The sequence below is a fragment of the Diospyros lotus genome, chromosome 14, assembly GCF_014633365.1.
Source record: "Diospyros lotus cultivar Yz01 chromosome 14, ASM1463336v1, whole genome shotgun sequence".
NCBI lineage: Eukaryota > Viridiplantae > Streptophyta > Magnoliopsida > Ericales > Ebenaceae > Diospyros > Diospyros lotus.
Genome location: NC_068351.1, coordinates 31,538,019 through 31,564,265, shown reverse-complemented (window position 1 = coordinate 31,564,265; position 26,247 = coordinate 31,538,019). Strand labels below are relative to the sequence as shown.

Here is a 26,247-nt window from a genome sequence, read left to right as displayed (position 1 = left end):
TAGTTCTAAGCTAGCTAAATCAACTCTTTTATAATATTTAGTAGCCCTTCAACGAGAAGGGAAGTAAAGCACCATTGATTTATTAAACATGATGTTTATTATTATTATTATTGTTTTTTGCTAAAGAACTAAGTGCATGTTAGTTAAAGAACAAAAAAGTTATCATTTTTACTAGACGAGTACTACTACTCATCCTTTATGGGCTTGTATCCTCAAAAGAGCAAGACAAAAACGCAAAAACTTTACAAAAGGTTGATAGAGTCATATATTATAATGATTGAAGTTTTCCCATTATTTAGAAAACATATCATTTTTTTTTAGATTTGTATTTCAATACTTCTCTATTTTTTCCCTTTAAAGAGATTAAGAATCTTGAACTAAGGGATGACATGCATTAGTTGGTTGGGGTAAAAATGAAGGTTTGTGGATCCACGAGTCTCTGATATACGAGTTTTATGATTTGTTTTTTCAATTTTTCTATCTTGAATTTTAGATGAAAGGATTTACTAATTTTACTTCTTTTGTAGGTTTCGAAAGACTTTCTGAATTGAAAAATCTTGAAGTTCTTGATTTGAGTGGCAACAATTTCAATAACAGTATTATTCTAGAATTTGTTGGTGGAATCCCATCTTTGAAGTCTCTAAATCTTGGAAGTAATTGGTTGGGAAGCTCTATTCATTTGACAAGTAAGGTCACTTCTATAGTTCTAAGCTAGCTAAATCAACTCTTTTATAATATTTAGTAGCCCTTCAACAAGAAGGGAAGTAAAGCACCATTGATTTATTAAACATGATGTTTATTATTATTATTATTGTTTTTTGCTAAAGAACTAAGTGCATGTTAGTTAAAGAACAAAAAAAAAAGTTAATCATTTTTGCTAGAAGAGTACTACTAGTCATCCTTCATGGGCCTATATTCTCAAAAGAGCAAGATGAAAATGTAGAAACTTTAGAAAAGGCTAGTAAAGTCATATATAATGATTCAAGTTCGCCCATTGCTTTATCTCACATTGTTATCAAATATATGAACTCTGTTTGAAAAGAATTGCTACCAAATTTACCTGAAGTGTTCCCTTTGTATGTTCTCATAATTAACATTTATCTCTAAATCTTGGGTCCAACAACTTGGGTTGGATGGCTAATTCAAATAGTATTCGGAATGATATAAAATGAAGAAACTTCTATTTTCTGTTATTTAATTTGAAACTGCAAATAATAAAAATAACAAAAATACGAAAGCAGAAAGTTTAGAAATAGTTTATAAATGAAAATTGAGACATCTTCACTAAACTCTTATAAGAGTAGATGTGTTTCTTTTTCATCAAATTTGCAACTTCCTCCTTTTAAAATAAGCTTATTATAGTTTGATGTGTATAATTTAACATGACGAATTAGAGACGTTTAGTTTTACTTGCCACCATTACTTGAGCCATTGACTTTTAGTTAATCGAAGAACTTAAGGTGACGAAAAAAAAAAAAATTGTTGAGTGAGAGAATATGTCAAAATTTTAGTTGAGAGGTTAAAAACCACATATCTCAATAGTTTAAAGACATCTTTATGTATTAAATCTCTAAAATTTGCTTACCTATCTATCGCCTGTCTCATTCACATGCTTGTAACACACATGTAATTCATACTTTAACAGAGACTAATATCAAAAACTTAAGGTGATGAAAAAAGAACGATTGACAGAATATACCAAAATTTTAGTCGAATTATTAAAGGTTACTTTTCTTAACGGTCTAGAGACTCCTATATATATTAATTCTTTAAAATATCACATTTTCTTCAGAATTTGTTAAATAGTAATACTTCTTATGTGAACTAAAAAAATTTACATAGACTCAAACTATCTAGTGAAAGTTTAGAGGGACCTTGTTAACTCCTTTTACCCATATGCTCCAAAAAATAAATAATATGAGAAATAAACAAATTTGGTTATATTGGTGTTTTTTTTTTTTATAGAAAGATGAAGTGCATTATTAAATGGATGTTTTAAAACTTTGGTTCAATCCAACCTCATTGTACATAAATTTGATTAAGTTGACAAATTAGCTTATAATAGACTGAATTAACTAAAAAATAAAGCTAGTGATGCACTATTGAACACGCAAGCACTGCCCAAGAAGATTTACATAATGTAAGAACATGAAAATTCAAAATTGTGTAACATAGGGCAGTAGCTTCTTTCATGCATGTTGCTTTAATTTGTTCAGCTTAGTGCTTATATTTTGTCCCTGATTTTTTGCTTGTACGAGGCTATTGTTGCTGAAAACTAATAACTTCCGTACTCATTTGCTCTTCTAGGAGAGTTGTAATTAAAAATTTTATTCAATAATCTATTATATTTTTCATGCATTATTCTTTTTAGTTATTATTCTTTGAAATTTGGACAAGACTATTTATTAATTCTATCTTTTTTACAGGTTTTGAAAAACGTTCTCCGTTTACCAATCTTGAAGTTCTTGATTTGAGTTCAAACGGGATCAATAACTCTGAAATTTTACAATTTATTAGTGAAATTTCATCTTTAAAGACTCTAAATCTTGAATATAATGACTTGGGAAGCTTGGTTGATTTCACAAGTAAGTTTACTTCTATGAACACATTGTTATTAGAGCAATTTTTTGCAATATTAGGTATCCCTTAAAGGAGAAGTAGAGTTATGAGCTATGTTTTATTTATTAAACAAGAAATTAATTGCAAGGATAGAATTTAGGAACCTATTGACTTTAACAATAACATATAAACATCATTTTTACTAGAGATATTAAACATGCCATTATCCTCTACAAGCACTCCACCAACACCCAATGGACTCATACTAATATTGTATTATAATCTTTGACCTATTGATTGTTAGAAAAAAAATTAAAATCCCTATAATACGTGTTGGAATTTAACGTGATATAAACAAAAGTAAACAAAATTAGAATTATAAAAAAATAATTAAAAATATATAATATAAAAATTTTGTTGTGGAAAACTCCTAATATGTTCAAATTTTTGAGAAAAATAATTCAGTAATCGCCATCCCAATATTCTAATATCCTAGTGTACTTAAACAATTACATTAATTGGAGATGACTACAAATTGGACTCATATTGCCAAATGCTTTGATTCTTCTCTTGCATGATACTGTTGGACTTTATAATTTACAAGCAGGTTGAGTTAAGAATGGAAGTTTCATGATTAAAATGTTTATTATCTTTTTTTATGCTTAATTATTGAAATTTTGATAAGAATAATCACTTAATTTCTTTTCTAAGTTGGAAAATATACTCTATATTAGTCAATCTTAAAGTTCTTGATTTGAGTTGAAATGCCTTCAATAACTCTAGTATTCTAAAATTTATTGCTCGAATTTCATTTTTTTAAGATTCTATACCTCGAAACAAATGACATACAAGGATCCTTAATTTGATTGGACTACTAAATTCACTTATATATGTAATTAAGGGTTTGCCCAAACAATTTTTTTAAATTATAACCAAACAATTCCTATACATTTTTTTTAAAATCTTTTTTCTAGTGTTTTTAAAAAGTGCATCTCGTGTAAAAATATATAAGCGTATAATGAACATACGTTCATTAGTAGCATTGAGTTTTAAGAAAAAATATAATTTAATTTTGAAATAAATGTAAATGTTTATAATACATATATAATAGATAAAAATATAATTTAATTTTCATCTTCCCTCTTAGTTGAAGATTTCAAGATTATTTTTGTACTTTAATTTCAAAATTAATAATTAATTGAACAGGTTTAAACCAAGAATCAAAATTGATAAATCTAAAAGTTCTTAATTTATCTTATAATTTGATAACCAACATCAAATGGTCTTTTTAAAAAGAATTTTCTTCATTAAAAATATTGAATTTGTCTTGGAACTACATGAGTGCGAGTATTTATACTCAAGGTACATAATACTTTCTATTAGAATTTAGTAATAAAATCATTATCACGGTATATCATGCTGCTAAAATTAATAATGAAACTGCAATTACATTCTCCAATGTGCTATGCTCCAAACCTAATGTATACTATTCCCAATTTCATTATTTAATAAGCTTGCAATAAAAATACTTTCCAATTCATCTCTTGAGTCAAACTATCCTTTAACAATTGCTTGCCACAATTATAGGGATCAATACAAATGAGCATGCATTTGATATATTAATAAAAATAATCAAAAATTTTAATTACTAGAAAATTTTGAAATTGTGTGGCTCTTTTGACTAAAACATATATAAATCAATCTTATCAAATTCTAATCACGCATATGTTCAATATTCTTCTCATGTCATCTTACAGACTTGGAAAACATGAGCCACTTGGAAGAATTGTACTTAGGCGGTGCTACCCTACCCAATGACTTTCTTTCAAACAAAATTGGTTCCATGACATCACTTCAAGTTTTGTCATTGACTTACTCAAGACTCAATGGGACCCTACCCTCTCATCAAGGTAAAGAAAACAAAAGATATATATTTTTTACTTAACAAATTAGTGATCTGACATAAATATATAGTTTTGTATTTTCATTCAAAGATAGAGAAAGATGTTTATATATTGTTCTTGATAATTTTCTAACTTGCTTTTCTATTTCCCAAGGTTTGTGTGAATTGAAGACTCTTCAAGAGATTGACTTGAGCCATATTGGACTAGGGGGTCAGTTGCCTTGGTGCCTAGCAAATTTGACATCTCTTAAGTTTTTGGATATCTCGAACAACCAATTTACTGGGAACATTGCATTGTCTCCTCTTGCCAATCTCATGTCCTTGGAATATCTTATACTTTCATATAACAATTTTCTAGTCCCAATGTCATTCAAATCATATTATAACCTCTCCAAACTTATAGTCCTAGAAAGTGTCGACAACATATTTTTTGAAGGAGAAGATATTCTTGGCTCAGCCCCAAGTTTCCAATTGTTTCAAATCCATCTTTCTAGTTCTAAAGATGGCAGAAACATTCCCATGTCTTTGCCCAACTTTTTCTACTATCAAAATCAACTCAAAATAGTTGAGCTCTCTGGATTTGATTTTAGAGGAACATTCCCAAGATGGTTGTTAAAGAACAATATTGGACTACAAGCACTTACCCTAACAAAAAATTCATTTTCTGAACCTTTCCAATTGCCCTCGTCTCCAATGTTAGAACTTGTAGCATTAGATATCTCCAATAATAATTTCTATGGTGCCATCCCATACAAGATTGGTAATTCTTTCCCAAAGTTACAATTTCTAAGCATGTCTAGAAATAACTTTGAAGGCATGATTCCATCTTCATTAGGTGACATGACCTTTCTACGTGTTCTAGACTTGTCAAATAACCAATTATCTAGTAAAATTCCTATACATTTGGCAATGGGTTGTAGCTTCTTGGAAGGGCTAAAACTATCAAGCAACAACTTGACAGGCCCTATACTACCCCCTCAAAATAACTTGCCAAACTTAATATGGTTGCATTTGGACAAAAATAAGTTCACAGAAATCCCACCCAACTTATCCAATAGTAGTGCCTTGAGACTATTGAATCTTAGCCATAATCATCTGGAAGGTGAGTTTCCTATTGAGTTTTGTCAATTTGATGGACTAACACAATTGGATCTTTCTAACAACAATTTCACTGGGACAATATCATCTTGCTTCAATGTGGAACACCTAGAGAAAATTCAGCTATCCAATAATAAGCTAAATGGACCATTTCCGGAAGTGTTCCATCGATTAATGAACATAAGAATGATAGATCTTTCAAATAACCATTTTAATGGCAGGATTCCTAATTGGATCGATAGTATTTCTTGGTTAAGCTTTCTTATCTTAAAAAATAACCATTTTGACAGTAATATCCCAGATCAAATTTGCCACTTGTCTAAATTAACCTTGATTGACCTTTCTTCCAATAAGTTGTCGGGCAGCATTCCTCGTTGCTTAAATAACATCACATTTGAGCTAGAAGACATAAGAGGCATGTATTCATCTCAAATTGTTGCTGCAAAACCCATGTTGAATGATGACCAAAAGATTTCTTGTCATCATAATTATTGGGCTTTTCATGATAGAGATACCTTAGGCCTAAGGAGGGAATTGTTTTTAGTACAACTGGAGTTCACAACCAAAGGAATGACTTTGCCTTACACAGGAAAGCCTCTGCTCTTTTTTTCAGCAATTGATCTCTCCAACAACAAATTAGCTGGCCACATACCACCTGAAATTGGCAACCTTAGCAAAATCAAAGCACTAAACCTATCCCACAACAACCTGACTGGAGGAATCCCCACAACTTTTTCGAAGTTACAGAACATAGAGAGTTTGGATCTTTCTCACAACAACTTGAATGGGAATATCCCCTCTCAGCTTACTGAGTTATACTCACTGGGGACATTCAATGTGTCTTACAACAACTTAAGTGGAAGGATACCTCAGGCAACAAACCAATTTGGAACTTTTGACTCAAGTATCTATATTGAGAATCCATTTCTTTGTGGAGAACCATTACCAAATAATTGCACAGATTCACCTCTATCAATTCCATCAGCCAATAATAATGCAAGTGTGGTATCCAACTTTATCGATGTGGGCACTTTTTATATGAGCTTTGTAGGGTCCTACACAGTTGTTTTACTAGCTATTGCAGGAATTTTGTATATAAATCCGCATTGGAGACGAGCATGGTTCCATGTTATTGAGGTTTTCATCACCTCTAGCTACTACTTTGTGGTGGATAATATGTGGAGAATCAAAGTTGGTTTCCTTCGTAGATATGGATAATCACCCCCATTGAAGTAATAATGTTGTTGTATGCATTTCCTACTAAACTTCTTTCTTAAGTATTTGTTTGTATTAAATAAAAATCTCTCTTGGCTTTCTTTAGGTGTTTTCTTCTAAACAATTTGGTATCTAGAAATAAATATTCTTCTCTTATTTTATTCTTTTGACCATAAAAGGTTTATATATAACACTAAGAATTCCTAATTTATTGGATTTACGAGGAGACAAACATATAATTGGGAAATTGAATATTAAGAACAATTAGAAAACTAAATATTTGTTGAGACAATTGCTTGGTTTAGAAAATTGGAGTTTAGGAAACTAAGTATGTGGCATGCCAATAGTTTTCTTTTTTAACATTGATTTAGAGAATGGTGGAAAGACTTAGCAAGAACTCCAAGTAACCAAGAGGCCCTAAGCTTGGAGATAAAATTGGACCATCAAGCAAAAGTACTTCACGCTTGTTATCAATGCACTTAGTTGTTGTGCAATTAATATCAAGTGGGCCTTAATAAAACTATCAAAATTAAAGTAGTATTGGTTTGTTATTGCATACTCTTACACGTTCGATGTATAGTGTGATTGTTGATGACAAAGAATATTATTGGAGCCAAATTTGGAGCTTCAACATCAAAAAAGTCCCAGATTTTGAGGGGAAAATGAGAAATGAGAGGGTAGAGCATTTGACGTAAACTAATGGGCCTCGTTAAGGAAATTAAGAACAGGAGAAAGGAAAAAGGTGGGCCTCCTTAATAAACTATTTTGTTAATATTGATTTGTCACCTCTAATCATGTGTTTTAAGTTCTTAGCATTTCATTAATCAAATCATCCAAGATAGTTTGTAATATCAATAATTAATGATAAAATATAACTACAACAAAACGGTAGTCTAAAATTGAAATTATCAGATAGATTTTAGAAATATATAATATAGGTACGAGAAATATGTATAGTTTATATATAAGGATTAGGAAATATATTTTTTATAATTAATATTTTTCTTTTTGTTTTTTCATTCTCTTTCTCTTGTTATTTTCTCTTCTACCTGGTGATAATAGTGAATTATAGTTCAAGAGATCTTCTCTGACCTAAAAATTGCACTAAGGTAGGTTTATTATTAAATTATATGATTTATTTTTTTATTATTTTTGTTCATTTTAGCTGTTTTGATATATAGTTTATAAATTTTTGTTTTATCATGTAAGTAAATAATTCGCATGTTAAAACATATTTTATTCAAATACCTTAATAGGCTATAAATAAATAAATTTTTTTAGTTTATAAGTCTTTAGTTTAAAAGTTTCTGTAATTTAATGTAAGCCAAACGCCTTCAAAGAATGTAAGTCACCTTTGTGTTAGCAAATTATTTAAGCTAAAACAGGTCATTTTATTTATGATTTGATTCTCTAATTTAATAAAAAAAAAAAAAACTAGTTGGTTTTTGATCAGTCTATTAGGCTGCAATCTTTTTGCTTTTTAATTTTTAATTTTTAATTTATTTTTTATTTTAATAATCTATTTTAAAAAAATTAAAAATGCATTCTCTTTGTCATTTTAAAAAATTATTTCTTAAAATAGAAAACTAAAAAATATGTTCTTTTTGAAATTTTGAAAATAATTTTTTAATGACATTTTATTAAATGAATTTAATTATCAAAAAATGAAAATTATTTAATTTTGAATAAATAAATAAATTAACTTGAAAAAAAATAACAAGTGCAATATAGGAAGCATAAAAATAAAAATTAAAGACGTGAACTAATATTACATAATGTGATTAAAAATGATAAAATTGCATCATTAGAAAACGTATTTACTTTAGAATTTAAGAAAAAATATTTTATAATATTTTCTTTAATGAATTTAATTATTAAATAATAAAATTTTACTATTAAAATAAAATAATAAATTTAATTAATAAATTACTAACATCTAGTGATAATTTATATTAAATATTATTCTACATAATATGTGTAATATACTTAATAATATATTATATATTATCTCATGTTTTTAATTATAATATAAATATACTATATTTTTTAAATTTTAAATAAATATATAATTTTATTTTTAAAATTTAAGAATAAATTTTTTTTCTTTCTTTTTTTTTTCCTTTTCTTTTTTAGAGCCAAAACATAGAAAATGGATTGTGTTTTCCTTTTTTTGGATTTAGAGATTGTTTTGGTTGAAAACAACCAAAATAACATTTTGTTGTTTTGAATTTCCTTTATAAAAATTTTTCTTGTTTTCAAAAATATATTTTTGAAAATGACAGAGGAAATGCATTTTTATTATTTTAAAAAACTAAAAACTAAAAATAACCTGAATATAACAAAAAGAATATAGTCTTATTTTTTTCTTAATTGAACTGATCCAAGAATAAGTCGTGGACTTTTCTACTTAGATTGTCAAGTTTAATCCGTTTCCTACTATACTAATCAGATGTGACTTGAGAATTTCTATTTTCATTTGAAACCAAAATATGGTTAAAAATTTGTTCTCATTGAAATATGAGAGCAGATACTAAAAGTTAGAGATAAAAGTAAGCAAAACTCCCTCTTGTCCTGCTAGATTTCCGTTACTAATTGGGTGAAAAAAAGTACAATAAGGATCTAAGCAGGGATATTTTGATAAATTGAGGGAACACCAAGATCCATAGACAGCCAATAAATCATCTCCAAAAACAACTTGAAAGGCCAAAGATATCACACAGTTCATTAGTACTATAAATACAACTCTTCTATCTCTCACCCATTTCTTCCTCCCTCTCTTTCTCTCTCCCTTCAAAAATTAGAAAAAGAGAGTGTGAAGTATAATAAAATATCAACTAAACGCTGTCGTTTTGATAAGGGGAGGAGGGCCACCTGACAACTGCTCAATGGTTGCTCCAAAAACGATGTCATTTTGGAGCAACTAGAATCGAAGTAGCCATATTTATCATAAAACCATGTTTTATCTTGAAAATAAGCAGGAATTTACAAAGGAAACAATAGAAAATTTGCAAAACATAAAATTTGTTTTTTGTTCTCTAATTTAGAAAAAAAAATCATTTTGAATACAATTTTCAATTTCTATCTTCCTGGAGAACTTTTTTGGAAATATACTTTAGTTTCTACAATTTTATAGAAACATTTTTTTCTATAAAATGTGTGTAACGCATAAATGTGAGGGTGATTGGTAAAAGAAGGTATTGATTGCCAAATGACTTATGAAAATAACAAATTTATTCTTTAGAGTATCAGACTATTAACTTACATATTTATATTTAAATATTTTAGATTTTTACTCTTATTTGTTATATCATGTACAAATTTAGATTGTTGCTCGAAGTCAACTTCAATATGTACATGCACAATTGGTCATTGGAAGTTTATACTTCATTTTAGCTTCGATCTAAACTACGTGCGTTCCGTATTAATCTTTAATTACATGTATTAACTTTATTTTTATTGAGTTTGTTATGTTAAGGGGGTAAAAAGGAAATTTTAAAAAAATTTAAGGTCAAAATATAATATTAAAAAAATCCCAAATTCTCAAGATTATAACAGGTTGCCAATGCTAAAACCCATTAGTTGCCTGATAGGTTCCATTGTTAGCAAGAATGATGTGTTCCCATCACCACCAATCACCTCTTAATTTTTTGTCTTAAATTTGGATTTTTTAAATTTTTTTATTTAATTTAATTAACTTAATCAAAACTAATTAAGGTTTAATTAACAATATTACTGATGGAATGGGGCCTCTGAGCAAAAAAATGTCAGTCATAGAAACCTCTAGAGCCATTTTAAGTAGGAAACTTGTTTTTCCTATACTTTAAATGTCACACCCTGAAATTTGGGACAAATAATGAATATTAATTTTGGTATCTAAAGTTAGTATGGAATATTTGGGGATTTAAAAGAAAAATATTTATTTATGTAATTTTGAGGAAATAGGAAATTTAGGTATTTAATTAAATTACTTGAGAGTATTTATGGAAATAAAGAAATAATGATTTAATTTGTATTTTGGTGATTATTGAGTGTTTACTGTTTAAAGAAAATAATTATTTATTGGGAAGTATTTAGGAAAATAATAAAATAAATTAATTTAGTGATTTTTAGAAATTATGGGGTGAAAATAAAATAAAGAATAAAAGAAATGGGGGGTGGTGAGTGGCGTTTTCAGAATCTTTGGGGTGCTGGTGCAAATTTCAAGAAGTGGTAGGGAATCATTTTAAATATAATGGGGGACGTTTATAGGTTGAAGGCACCCCTCCCCTGGATCGACCTAGATTCGACCTTACCCGATAAAAATATCGAGTTGCAGGTCGCGACATTGTCACCTACAATCTGGCCAGAATTTTTCAAAAATCTGGCCACCCCGGTGCTCGATGGCTGCTCATGATGACTCCTATGAGATCCCCGACCATCCATTGTGCTAGCCCATTGCCTGAAATGGATGGTCAGAGATCATGCGTGACACTGTCAGAAGCTATGGCCGAATTTTTCCATTTTTTTTTTTTTTTTTTGCACCATGGCCCTTCAGTTTTGGTTTTCCCATTTTGGCCCCTTTTTCTCATACCCCTGGACTTTTAATTAATACCACCAAGTCCCTCAAGTTCCAATCTTTCAATTTCCTTTTTGCAACTTTTGGAAAAAATGTCGTTTTGACCCTCCTTGGGTAACTTTGGAAAATTGCACTTAAGCCCGTTTCTTCGCTTTGGCTTTAAACCTACTCGTTTCTTCCTGAAACTTCTGAAGGGTTGTTCTACTCGACAAACCGAAGCTTCCCAAGGTGTCCGTTATTATTTCGCGAGTCTCCTACGAGAATTCGGTTTTACAGCCTAAATGGCAACTGCATTTTAGCTGTATCGAAAATTGTTTCTGATCCACTTTCTTCTGGTCCTAAAAATCATGCCTAGAGATGCTCGCTAGAGGCGTTCCTATTTCCTTAGACATTTAAGCCTTAGGGTATTCCCTTCGGTTGATTCGATAAATTTTTTGAGTTTTTCAGATACTTAAATTTCCCGAATTTCAAATTTTCCTTTAAAATAATAATCCAAAGTTCTTGGGTATTACAACCTCCTTAATTTGGACCAAATTAATCAGGCGTAAAACTATGTATCAATAGTAATAGCTGTCATTTGGTCACAACAATGGAAAATACTATAATACTCCATGTTAGTTTTGGTAAATAGATGGTGTTGTTTTGGGCGTATAAATTCGTATGCTCATACTTTGATTTGTATCTTATCTCTCTCAAATGATGGATTACTATTGTAAGTCTACTAGACATTATTGGATTTGCTATTACATATTAATCAATAACTAAATTAGTTTGTATTGGAACCCATGCTGAGTTTATTTGCTTGCATGTTCACCAACGTATGAATTAAGTTGTAAAGACCCTATATTTCCAAGTCTTCACCACAATTTCCAAGTCTTCTCTTACAAGTCTAAGTCAATTTGTCTCCACTTGTCTCTCTATAATTAGATCAAGGCAAAGACCAACTTCTTCTCTTGATGCATCTTCTTAGCCATTTAATTCAAAGCCCCATTTCTTAGTGGACAAAATGGTCAATGAATAACAACAAATTAAGAGAGAAAGAAAGAGAAAAGAAATTTAGGTAGAATGACAAGTATTTAGATATAATCAAATAATTATTTCTAACACAACACCCACTTAAAAACACCTCTTTAATTTGGACCAAATTAATTAAGGGTAGATATAAAAATAGCAATAGCTATCATTTGGTCACAACAATAAAAAATACTATAATACTCCGTGTTAGTTTTGATAAATAGATAGGGTTGTTTTGGGCGTATGAATTTGGATGCTCATACTTCAATTTGTATCTTATCTCTACCAAATGATGGATTACTATCATAAGTCTATTGAAGATTATTGGATTAAGTACTATTACATATTAATCAATAATAAGTACTCTTACATATTAATTAATAACTAAATTAGTTTGTATTGGAACCCATGCTGAGTTTATTTGCTTGCATGTTCACCAACGTATGAATTAAGTTGTAAAGACGCTATATTTCCAGGTCTTCTCTTACAAGTCCAAGTCAATTTGTCTCCACTTGTCTCTCTATACTTAGATCAAGGCAAAGACCAACTTCTTCTCTTGATGCATCTTCTTAGCCATTTAATTCAAAGCCCCATTCCTTAGTTGACAAAATGGTCAATGAATAATAACAAATTAAGAGGGAAAGAAAGAGAAAAGAAATTTAGGTAGAATGACAAGTATTTAGATATAATCAAATAATTATTTCTAACACAACACCCACTTAAAAACACCTCTTTAATTTGGACCAAATTAATTAAGGGTAGATATAAAAATAGCAATAGCTATCATTTGGTCACAACAATAAAAAATACTATAATACTTCGTGTTAGTTTTGATAAATAGATGGGGTTGTTTTAGGCGTATGAATTTGGAAGCTCATACTTCGATTTGTATCTTATCTCTACCAAATGATGGATTACTATCATAAGTCTATTGAAGATTATTGGATTAAGTACTATTACATATTAATCAATAATAAGTGCTATTACATATTAATTAATAACTAAATTAGTTTGTATTAGGACCGATACTAAGCTTATTTGCTTACATGTACTCCAACGTATGAATTAAGTTGTAAAGATGGCTATATTTCCAAGTCTTCACCACCATTTCCAAATCTTCTCTTATAAAAGTCTAAGTCAATTTGTCTCCACCTGTCTCTATGTAATTAGTTAAGACAAAGACCAACTTCATAATCATTAATTAGCTTTCGAGTAAAGATATAAAATCGAGCTAGCTTGATTCTTAAAATAAGAAAAATAGAGAATAAAAGCAAGTAAGGAGATATGGCAAGTATTACACCTCATTCTATTTGGGTTTGGATGATAACAATGGTAGTGTCAATGTTGGTGAATGAAATGTGTTGTCATGGGTGTTGGGAGGAAGAGAGGATTGCTCTGTTACACCTCAAAGCTTCCATCAACTACTCAAATGGCAACCTTTTGCCTTCTTGGGTGGATAATAAATCATCCAATTGTTGTCAATGGGAAAGGGTTAAATGTAGCAACACTTCAAGCCGAGTGATTCAACTCTCTCTTAATCATACAAGAGGTGGGAAATCTAGAGATTGGTATTTCAATGCTTCTTTGTTTCTTCCCTTTAAAGAGATCAAGACTCTTGAATTACGTGACAATTCATTAGTTGGTTGGGCTAATAATGAAGATTTGTGGATTCACAAGTCTCTTATATATGAGTCTCATGATTTGTTTTTTCAATTTTATATCTTGAATTTTAGTTGAAATGATTTATTAATTTTACTTCTTTTGTAGGTTTTGAAAGACTTTCTAAATTGATAAATCTTGAAGTTCTTGATTTGAGTTGGAACAATTTCAATAACAATATTATTCTAGAATCTATTGGTGGAATCTCATCTTTGAAGTCTCTAAATCTCAGAGTTAATCAATTGGGAAGCCCCATTCATTTGACAAGTAAGTTCACTTCTGCTATTAAATACTAGCTAAACTAATTCTTTTGTAATATTTAGTAGCCCTTCAATGCGGAAAGTAAAGCATCTTTGATTTATTAAACAAGGCGTTTATTATTATTGTTTTTTGCTAAAGAACTAGGTGCATGTTAGTTAAAGAAAAAAAAAAAGTTATCATCTTTGCTAGAAGAGAACTACAACTCATCCTCTATGGGCCTGTATCCCAAAACGAGCAAGACGAAAATGCAGAAACTTTAGAAAAGATAGTCATATATATAATGAGTCAAGTTCGCCCATTGCTTTATCTCATATTGTTATCAAATTTCTGAACACTGTTTGATAAGAATTGCTGCCAAATTTACCTGAGTGTTCCCTTCACTTACACATTCTCATAATTAATATGCACAATCACGTTCCACCCCTATTGGGTGTACTAATATAAATTAAAGGAACTTATATTTTCTGTTAATTAATCTAGAATTGCAATTAATAAAAATAATACAAATATGAAAGCAATAAGTTTAGAAATAGTCTGTAGATGAAAATCGAGACATGCTAACTAAGAGTAGACGTGTTTCCTTTTACACCAAATTCAATGACTTTTTCCTTTTAAAATATTACAATTTCTTCAGAAATTGTTGGATAGTAGTGCTTCTTATGTGAATTTAGAAAATCTCATATAAAAACAAACTATTTAGTGAAAGTGTAGTCCAATTGAATCAAAAACCTCCTTGGGAACTCACTTTACCCATATGCTCCATAAAGAAAATAATACAACCAAACTGTCATTGTCTGAATTCAACAATGAATTTATATGTTGGGAACTTCATTTTACAACTTTCAAGATTTTGTAAGAAAAAACATAATTAGAGGGAGCAAAACATTCCCTAGATAAGCACTCCTATATATTTAAGTCAGATTCTTCTAATAAAAAGAGATACTAGAGTTCTTTCAGAGACAAAAATGATGTAGCTTTGTGGAATAGAGGTTATCCTATATATAGTTGACCTAGAAATTTGTGATAAACATTTCTGATCATTACATAACAAAAATTAGTCCCTTTATATATAAAATCTGTCATCTACGTACCATAAGATACTTCATATAAAATTGAAGTTTATATATCTCATTTTGCATTTTGTATGCATGTCCTCCTCTTTATGCATCTATCACATTTCATTTGGAGAATTTAGTATTCAATGATTTTTTTTTTTTTTTTGAAATTTCTAAATAAATCATTCCCATACTATCACTTCAAGCACTTTTTTTTGGATTTATTTATTTTTTTATAATGAAAAATTTGCAATTAAACTCTTCAAGTGTGTACTAACTTATAAAGAGATCAAGATTTTTTTTAGATTCATATTTCAAAATACTTCTCTATTTCTTCATTTTAAAGAGATTAAGACTCTTGAATTAAGGGATAATATGCATTAGTTAGTTGGGCTATGAACGATGATTTGTATAATAGCCTAGGAAACCACCTTCAAAAAGTTGTTGTCTAGGCTGTTATAGTTGGTATCAAAGCTAATCTGGCTAGCTACTGTACGGGGGTACTGCTCACGACCCAAAGGGTGTGGTAGGCGTGTACTGTACAAGCCAGTGGGTGATCACTGGGCTTATGTATGCTGGCTAGGTCCATAACCTGCAAGATCGAAACTTGACTCTGATACCAACTATAACAGCCTAGGCAACCACTTTCAAAAGGTTGTTGCCTAGCTAACATACATAAGCCCAGCAATCACCCATTGTCTTGTATAGTACATACCTATCACACCCTTCGGGTCATGAGCAATACCCCCATACAACGGAGTTAGCTCCGATACCAACTATAACAGCCTAGGTAGCAACCTTTTGAAGGTAGTTGCCTAGGTTGTTATAGTTTGTGGATCCATGAATTATATACGAGTCTCATGATTTATTTTTTCAATTTTTATATCTTGAATTTTAGACGAAAGGATTTATTAATTTTACTTCTTTTGTAGGTTTTGAAAGACTTTCTGAATTGAAAAATCTTGAAGTTCTTGATTTGAGTGACAACAATTTCAATAACAATATTATTCTAGAATTTGTTGGTGGAATCTCATCTTTGAAGTCTCTAAATCTTGGAGGTAATTGGTTGGGAAGCTCTATTCATTTGAAAAGTAAGTTTACTTCTACAGTTATAAGCTACCTAAACTAACTCTTTTATAATATTTAGTATCCCTTCAACGAGAAGGGAAGTAAAGCACAATTGATTTATTAAACATGATGTTTATTATTATTATTATTGTTTTTTGTTAAAGAACTAAGTGCATGTTAGTTAAAGAACAAATTAAAAAAGTTATCATTTTTAGTAGAAGAGTACTACTGTTCATCCTTTATGGGGTTGTATCCTCAAAAGAGCAAGACAAAAATGCAAAAACTTTAATTAGAAAAAGCTAATAGAGTCATATATAATGATTGAAGTTTGCTAATTGTTTAGAAAAGTTATCATTTTTTTTTTTAGTTTCGTATTTCAATACTTTTCTATTTTTTCCCTTTAAAGAGATTAAGAATCTTGAGCTAAGGGATGATATGCATTAGTTGGTTGGGGTAAGAATGAAGGTTTGTGGATCCACAAGTATCTCATATACGAGTCTAATGATTTGTTTTTTGAATTTTTCTATCTTGAATTTTAGACAAAAGGATTTACTAATTTTACTTCTTTTGTAGGTTTCAAAAGACTTTCTAAATTGAAAAGTCTTGAAGTTCTTGATTTGGCTTACAACAATTTCAATAACAGCATTATTCTAGAATTTGTTGGTGGAATCTCATCTTTAAAGTCTCTAAATCTTGGAGGCAATTGGTTGGGAAGCTCCGTTCATTTGACAAGTAAGTTGACTTCTACATTTATAAGCCTGCTAAACCAACTCTTTTATAATATTTAGTAGCCCTTCAACAAGAAGGGAAGTAAAACACCTTTGATTTATTAAACATAGTGCTTATTATTATTATTGTTTTTTGCTAAAGAACTAAGTGCATGTTAGTTAAAGAACAAAAAAAAAAAGTTATCATTTTTGCAAGAAGAGTACTACTGCTCATCCTTTATGGGCTTGTATCCTCAAAAGAGCAAGACAAAAATGCAAAAACTTTAGAAAAGGCTAATAGAGTCATATATTATGATTGAAGTTTGCCCATTATTTAGAAAAGTTATCATTTTTTTTAGATTTGTATTTCAATACTTCTCTTTTTTTTTCCCTTTAAAGAGATTAAGAATCTTGAACTAAGGGATGATATGCATTAGTTGGTTGGGGTAAGAATGAAGGTTTGTGGATCCACAAGTATCTCATATACGAGTCTCATGATTTATTTTTTCAATTTTTCTGTCTTGAATTTTAGACGAAAGGATTTACTAATTTTACTTCTTTTGTAGGTTTCAAAAGACTTTCTGAATTGAAAAATCTTGAAGTTCTTGATTTAAGTTACAACAATTTCAGTAACAGTATTATTTTAGAATTTGTTAGTGGAATCTCATCTTTGAAGTCTCTAAATCTCGGAGGTAATTGGTTGGGAAGCTCCATTCATTTGACAAGTAAGTTGACTTTTACAATTATAAGCTACCTAAACCAACTCTTTTATAATATTTAGTAACCCTTCAACAAGAAGGGGAGTAAAGCACCTTTGATTTATTAAACATAGTGTTTATTATTATTATTATTATTATTGTTTTTTGCTAAAGAACTAAATGCATGTTAGTTAAAGAACCAAAAAAAAAAAGAAAAGAAAAGTTAATCATTTTTGCTAGAAGAGTACTACTAGTCATCCTTCGTGGGCCTGTATTCTCAAAAGAGAAAGATGAAAATGTAGAAACTTTAGAAAAGGCCAGTGGAGTCATATATAATGATTCAAGTTCGCCCATTGCTTTATCTCACATTGTTATCAAATTTATGAACACTATTTGAAAAGAATTGCTACCAAATTTACCTGAAGTGTTCCCTTTGTATGTTCTCATAATTAACATTATCTCTAAATCTTGGGTCCAACAACTTGGGTTGGATGGCCGATTCAAATGGTAAGCTCACTTCACAATCATGTGCTAGGCCTATTGCATATATTGATATAAAATGAAGAAACTTATATTTTCTGTTATTTAATTTGAAATTGCAAATAATAAAAGTAACAAAAATACAAAAGCAGAAAGTTTAGAAATAGTTTATAAATGAAAATCGAGACATCTTGACTGATCTCTTATAACAGTAGATGTGTTTTTTTTAAAAAATAAGCTTATTATAATTTGATGTGTATAATTTAACGCGATGTATTAGAGAGGTTTGGTTTTACTTGCGACCATTACTTGAGCCATTGACTTTTAGTTAATCGAAGAACTTAAGGTGATGAAAAAAAAAAAATTTGTTGAGTGAGAGAATATGTCAAAATTTTAGTTGAGGGATTAAAAACCACATATCTCAATAGTTTAAAGACATCTTTATGTATTAAATCCCTAAAATTTGCTTACCTATCTATCGTCTATCTCATTCACATGCTTGTAACACACATGTAATTGATGCTTTAACAGAGACTAATACCAAAATCTTAAGGCGATGAAAAACAATAGTTGACAGAATATACCAAAATTTTAGTCGAATTATTAAAGGTCACTTTTTTTTAAGAGAGACTCCTTTATATATTAATTTTTTAAAATATCACAATTTCTTCAGAATTTGTTAAATAGTAATACTTCTTATGTGAACTAAATTTTTTTACATAGACTCAAACTATCTAGTGAAAGTTTAGAGTGACCTTGTTAACTCCTTTTATCCATATGCTCCAAAAAATAAATAATATGAGAAATAAACAAATTTGATTATATTGGTGTTTTTTTTTTATAGAAAGATGAAGTGAATTATTAAATGGATGTTTTAGAACTTTAGTTCAATCCAGCCTCATTGTACATAAATTTGATTAAGTTGACAAATTAGCTTATAACAGACTGAATTAACTAAAAAATATAGCTAGTGATGCACTACTGAACACCCAAGCACTGCCCAATAAGATTTACATAATGTAAGAACATGAATGTAGCTTCTTTCATGCATGTTGCTTTAATTTGTTCAGCTTAGTGCTTATATTTTGTCCCTGATTTTTTGCTTGTATGAGGCTATTGTTGCTGGAAACTAATAACTTCGGTACTCGTTTGCTTATCTAGGGGAGTTGCAATTAAAAATTTTATTCAATAATTTATTGTATTTTTCATGCATTATTCTTTTTAGTTATTATATATTCTTTGAAGTTTGGACAAGACTATTTACTAATTCTATCTTTTTTACAGGTTTTGAAAAACTTTCTCCGTTTACCAATCTTAAAGCTCTTGATTTGAGTTCAAACGGGATCAATAACTCTAAAATTTTACAATTTATTAGTGGAATTTCATCTTTAAAGTCTCTAAGTCTTAAAGATAATGACTTGAAAAACTTGGTTGATTTGACAAGTAAGTTTACTTCTATGAACACATCATTATTAGAGCAATTTTTTGCAATATCAGGTATCCCTTAAAGGAGAAGCAGAGTTATGAGCTATGTTTTAATTATTAAATAAGAAATTATTTGCAACGATAGAATTTAGGAAACTTATTGACTTTAGGGAACTTATTGACTTTAACAATAGCATAAAAACATCATTTTTACTAGAGACATTAAACATGCCATTATCCTCTGCAAGCACTCCACCAACACCCCATGGACTCATACTAATATTGTATGATAATCTTTGACCTATTGATTGTTAAGAAAAATTTAAAATCCCTATAATACGTGTTGGAATTTAACGTGATATAAACAAAAGTAAACAAAATTAGAATTATAAAAAAAATAATTAAAAATATATAATATAAAGATTTTGTTGTGGACAACTCCTAATATGTTCAAATTTCTGAGAAAAATAATTCAATAATCGCCATCCCAATATCCTAATATCCTAGTGTTCTTAAACAATTACATTAATTGTAGATGACTACAAATTGGACTCATATTACCAAATGCTTTGATTCTTCTGTTGCATGATACTGTTGGACTTTATAATTCACAAGCGAGTTGAGTTAAGAATGGAAGTTTCATGATTAAAATGTTTATTATCTTTTTTTATGCTTAATTATTGAGATTTTGATAAGAATAATCACTTCTTTTTTTTTTTCAAGTTGGAAAATATACTCTATATTAGTCAATCTTAAAGTTCTTGATTTGAGTTAGAATGCCTTCAATAACTCTAGTATTCTAAAATTTATTGCTTGAATTTGATCTTTTAAGATTCTATGCCTCGAAACAAATGGCATACAAGGATCCTTTGATTGGACTACTAAATTCACTTATATATGCAATTAAGTATTTGCCTGAACAATTTTTTTAAATTATAACCAAACAATTCTTATACATTTTTTATCTTTTTCTAGTGTTTTTAAAAAGTCCATCTCGTGTAAAAATATATAAACGTATAACGAGCATACATTCATTAGTAGCATTGAGTTTTGAGATAAAATATAATTTAATTTTAAAATAAATGTAAATGTTTGTAATTCATATATAATAGATAAAAATATAATTTAATTTTCATCTTCCCTCTTAGTTGAAGATTTCAAGATTATTTTCGTACTTTAATTTCAAAATTGATAATTAATTGAACAGGTCTGAACCAAGAATCAAAATTGACAAATCTAAAAGTTCTTAATTTATCTTCTAATTTGATAACCAACATCGTATAGTCTTTTTTAAAAGAATTCTCTTCATTGAAAATATTGAATTTATCTTGGAACTACATGAATTTAGCAATAAAAATACTTATCAATAAGAGTATTTTTACTAATAAGAGTATTTTTACTCAAGGTACATAACACTCTCTATTAGAATTTAGCAATAAAATCATTATCACTGTACGTATATCACATATATCATGTGGCTAAAATAATGAAAATGCAATTACATTCTCCAATGTACTATGCTCCAAACCTAATGTATACTATTCTCAATTTCATTATTTAATGAGCTTGCAATAAAAATACTTTCCAATTCATCTCTTTGAGTCAAACTATCCTTTAATAATTGTTTGTCGCAATTATAGGGATCAATACAAATGAGCATGCATTTGATATATTAATAAAAATTATCAAAAAATTTAATTACTAGAAATTTTGAAATAGTGTGGCTCTTTTGACTAAAACATATATAAATCAATCTTATCAAATTCTAATCACGCATATGTTCAATATTTTTCTCATGTCATCTTGCAGACTTAGAAAACATGAGCCACTTGGAAGAATTGTACTTAGGCGGTGCTACCCTACCCAATGACTTTCTTTCAAACAATATTGGTGCCATGACATCACTTCAAGTTTTGTCATTGACTAGCTCAAGACTCAATGGGACCCTACCCTCTCATCAAGGTAAAGAAAACAAAAGATATATATTTTTTACTTAACAAATTAGTAATCTGACATAAATATATAGTTTTGTATTTTCATTCAAAGATAGAGAAAGATGTTTATATATTGTTCTTGATAATTCTCTAACTCGTTTTTCTATTTCCCAAGGATTATGTGAATTGAAGACTCTTCAAGAGATTGACTTGAGCCATATTGGACTAGGGGGTCAGTTGCCTTGGTGCCTGGCAAACTTGACATCTCTTAAGTTTTTGGATATCTCTGACAACCAATTTATTGGAAACATTGCATTGTCTCCTCTTGTCAATCTCATGTCCTTGGAATATCTTATATTTTCATATAACCATTTTCTAGTCCCAATGTCATTCAAATCATATTATAACCTCTCCAAACTTACGGTCCTAGAAAGTGTCGACAACACATTTTTGGAAGAAGAAGATATTCTTGGCTCAACCCCAAGTTTCCAATTGTTTCAAATCCATCTTTCTAGTTCTAAACATGGCAAAAACACTCTAATGTCTCTGCCCAACTTTTTCTACTATCAAAATCAACTCAAAATAGTTGAGCTCTCTGGATTTGATTTTGGAGGAACATTCCCAAGATGGTTGTTGAAGAACAATATTGGACTACAAGCACTTACCCTAACAAAAAATTCATTTTCTGACCCTTTCCAATTGCCCTCGTCTCCGATGACAAAACTTGTAACATTAGATATCTCCAACAATAATTTTTATGATGCCATCCCATACAAGATTGGTAGTTTTTTCCCAAATTTACAATTTCTAAGCATGTCTGGAAATAACTTTGAAGGCATGATTCCATCTTCATTAGGTGACATGACCTTTCTACGTGTTCTAGACCTGTCAAATAACCAATTATCTAGTAAAATTCCTGTACATTTGGCAATGGGTTGTAGCTTCTTGGAAGTGCTGAAACTATCAAACAACAACTTGACAGGCCCTATACTACCCCCTCAAAATAACTTGCCAAAGTTAAAATGGTTGCATTTGGACAAAAATAAGTTCACAGAAATCCCACCCAACTTATCCAATAGTAGTGCCTTGGGACTATTGAATCTTAGCCATAATCATATGGAAGGTGAGTTTCCTATTGAGTTTTGTCAATTTGATGGACTAGAACAATTAGATCTTTCTAACAACAATTTCACTGGGACAATATCATCTTGCTTCAATGTGGAATACCTAAACCAAATTCAGCTATCCAATAATAGGCTAAATGGACCGTTTCCGGAAGTGTTCTGTCGATTAATGAACATAAGAATGATAGATCTTTCAAATAACCATTTTAATGGCAGGATTCCAGATTGGATCGACAGTCTTTCCCAGTTAAGCTTTCTTATCTTAAAAAATAACCATTTTGAAAGTAATATCCCAGATCAGATTTGCCACTTGTCTATGTTAACCTTGATTGACCTTTCTTCCAATAAGTTGTCGGGCAGCATTCCCCGTTGCTTAAATAACGTCACATTTGAGCTAAAAGACATGATAAACATGTATTCATATCAAATTGTTGCTGCAGAACCCATGTTGAATGATGACCAAAAGATTTCTTGTTATTATAATTATTGGGCTTTTCCTGATAGAGATACCTTGAGCCTAAGGAAGGAAAGTTTCTTAGTACAAGTGGAGTTCACAACCAAAGGAATGACTTTGCCTTACACAGGAAAGCCTCTGCTCCTTTTTTCAGCAATTGATCTCTCCAACAACAAATTAGCTGGCCACATATCACCTGAAATTGGCAACCTTAGCAAAATCAAAGCACTGAACCTATCCCATAACAACTTGACTGGAGGAATCCCTACAACTTTTTCGAAGTTACAAAATATTGAGAGCTTGGATCTTTCTCACAACAACTTGAAAGGGAATATCCCCTTTCAGCTTACTAATCTATACTCACTAGGGACGTTCAATGTGTCTTATAACAACTTGAGTGGAAGGATACCTCAGGCAACAAACCAATTTGGAACTTTTGACTCAAGTAGCTATATTGAGAATCCATTTCTTTGTGGAGAACCATTACCAAATAATTGCACAGATTCACCTCCAATAGTTCCATCAGCCAATAATAATGCAAGTGTGGTATCCAACTTTATCGATGTGGGAACTTTTTATATGAGCTTTGCGGGGTCCTACACAGTTGTTTTACTAGCTATTGTGGGAATTTTGTATATAAATCCGCATTGGAGACGAGCATGGTTCCATGTTATTGAGGTTTTCATCACCTCTAGCTACTACTTTGTTGTGGATAATATGTGGAGAATTAAAGTTAGTTTCCTTCGTAGATATGGATAATCACCCCCATTGAAATAGTAATGTTGTTGTATGCATTTCCTACTAAACTTCTTTCTTAAGTATTTGTTTGTATTAAATAAAAATCTCTCTTGGCTTTCTTTAGGTGTTTTCTTCTAAACAATTTGGTATCCAGAAATAAATATTCTTCTCTTATTTTATTCTTTTGACCATAAAAGGTTTATATATAACACTAAGAATGCCTAATTTATTGGATTTACAAGGAGACAAACATATAATTGGGAAATTGAATATTAAGAACAATTAGAAAACTAAATATTTGTTGAGACAATTGCTTGGTTTAGAAAATTGGAGTTTAGGAAACTAAGTGTGTGGTATGCCAATAGTTTTCTTTTTTAACATTGATTTAGAGAATGGTGGAAAGACTTAGCAAGAACTCCAAGTAACCAAGAGGCCCTAAGCTTGGAGATAAAATTGGACCATCAAGCAAAAGTACTTCACGCTTGTTATCAATGCACTTAGTTGTTGTGCAATTAATATCAAGTGGGCCTTAATAAAACTATCAAAATTAAAGTAGTATTGGTTTGTTATTGCATACTCTTACACGTTCGATGTATAGTGTGATTGTTGATGACAAAGAATATTATTGGAGCCAAATTTGGAGCTTCAACATCAAAAAAGTCCCAGATTTTGAGGGGAAAATGAGAAATGAGAGGGTAGAGCATTTGAAATAAACTAATGGGCCTCGTTAGGGAAATTAAGAGCAGGAGAAAGGAAAAAGGTGGGCCTCGTTAATAAACTATTTTGTTAATATTGATTTGTCACCTCTAATCTTGTGTTTTAAGTTCTTAGCATTTCATTAATCAAATCATCCAAGATAGTTTGTAATATCAATAATTAATGATAAAATATAACTACAACAAAATGGTAATCTAAAATTGAAATTATCAGATAAATTTTAGAAATATATACTATAGGTACGAGAAATATGTATAGTTTATATATAAGGATTAGGAAATATATTTTTTATAATTAATTTTTTTCTTTTGTTTTTTCATTCTCTTTCTCTTGTTATTTTCTTTCCTACCTGGTGATAATAGTGAATTACACTTTGAGAGATCTTCTCTGACCTAAAAATTGCACTAAGGTAGGTTTATTATTAAATTATATGATTTATTTTTTTATTATTTTTGTTCATTTTAGCTGTTTTGATATATAGTTTATAAACTTTTGTTTTACCATGTAAGTAAATAAATCGCATGTTAAAACATATTTTATTCAAATACCTTAATAGCTTATAACTAAATAAATTTTTAGAGTTTATAAGTCTTTAGTTTAAAAGTTTCTGTAATTTAATGTAAGCCAAACGCCTTCAAAGAATGTAAGTCACCTTTGTGTTAGCAAATTATTTAAGCTAAAACAGGTCATTTTATTTATGATTTGATTCTCTAATTTAATAAAAAAAAAAATAGTTGGTTTTTGATCAGTCTATTAGGCTGCATTCTTTTTGTTTTTTAATTTTTAATTTTAAATTTATTTTTTATTTTGATAATCTATTTTTAAAAAATTAAAAATACGTTTTATTTGTCATTTTAAAAAATTATTTCTTAAAACAAAAAACTAAAAAATACGTTCTTTTTGAAATTTTAAAAATAATTTTTTAATGACATTTTATTAAATAAATTTAATTATCAAAAAATGAAAATTATTTAATTTTGAATAAATAAATAAATTAACTTGAAAAAAAAAATAGCAAGTGCAATATAGGAAGCATAAAAATAAAAATTAAAGACATGAACTAATATTACATAATGTGATTAAAAATGATAAAATTGCATCATTAGAAAACGTATTTACTTTAAATTTTAAGAAAAATTATTTTATAATATTTTCTTTAATGAATTTAATTATTAAATAATAAAATTAACTCTTTTTAATAAAATTTTATTATTAAAATAAAATAATAAATTTAATTAATAACTATCTAGTGATAATTTATATTAAATATTATTATACATAATATGTATAATACACTTAATAATATACTATATGTTATCTCATATTTTTAATTATAATATAAATATATTATATTTTTTAAATTTTAAATAAATATATAATTTTATTTTTAAAATTTAAGAATAATTTTTTTCTTTTTTTTCTTTTTTAGAGTCAAAATATAGAAAATGGAGTGTGTTTTCTATGTTTTTATTTGAATTTAAAATTTTAATTAATTCGATTTAATTCTCAAATTATTCTGTAATCAAATGAGTGAACCGATGGCTCACCTATCCATCACCATTTTAGTGATGATCAGGCAGATA

At 29.2% G+C, this 26,247-nt stretch overlaps 1 protein-coding gene across 1 annotated transcript; it reads left to right on the top strand.

Moving 5' to 3' along the window:
* Window positions 1-2,456: 2,456 nt before the first annotated feature.
* LOC127790607 (receptor-like protein 56) lies at window positions 2,457-6,874 on the top strand. Its single transcript, XM_052320183.1, has 3 exons — window positions 2,457-2,585; window positions 4,317-4,469; window positions 4,617-6,874. Exons 2-3 carry the CDS (start codon window positions 4,328-4,330, stop codon window positions 6,776-6,778), a joined length of 2,304 nt encoding a protein of 767 aa, XP_052176143.1. The 5' UTR covers window positions 2,457-2,585; window positions 4,317-4,327; the 3' UTR covers window positions 6,779-6,874.
* The last annotated feature ends 19,373 nt before the right edge of the window (window positions 6,875-26,247 follow it).

What these genes read in the sequence shown, in the direction of transcription:
- LOC127790607 (XM_052320183.1), top strand. Translation starts at nt 4,328, where the DNA reads ATGAGCCACTTGGAAGAATTGTACTTAGGCGGTGCTACCCTACCCAAT. An exon ending in GACCCTACCCTCTCATCAAG is followed by an intron (nt 4,470 to 4,616) that starts GTAAAGAAAACA and finishes CTATTTCCCAAG; the next exon opens with GTTTGTGTGAATTGAAGACT.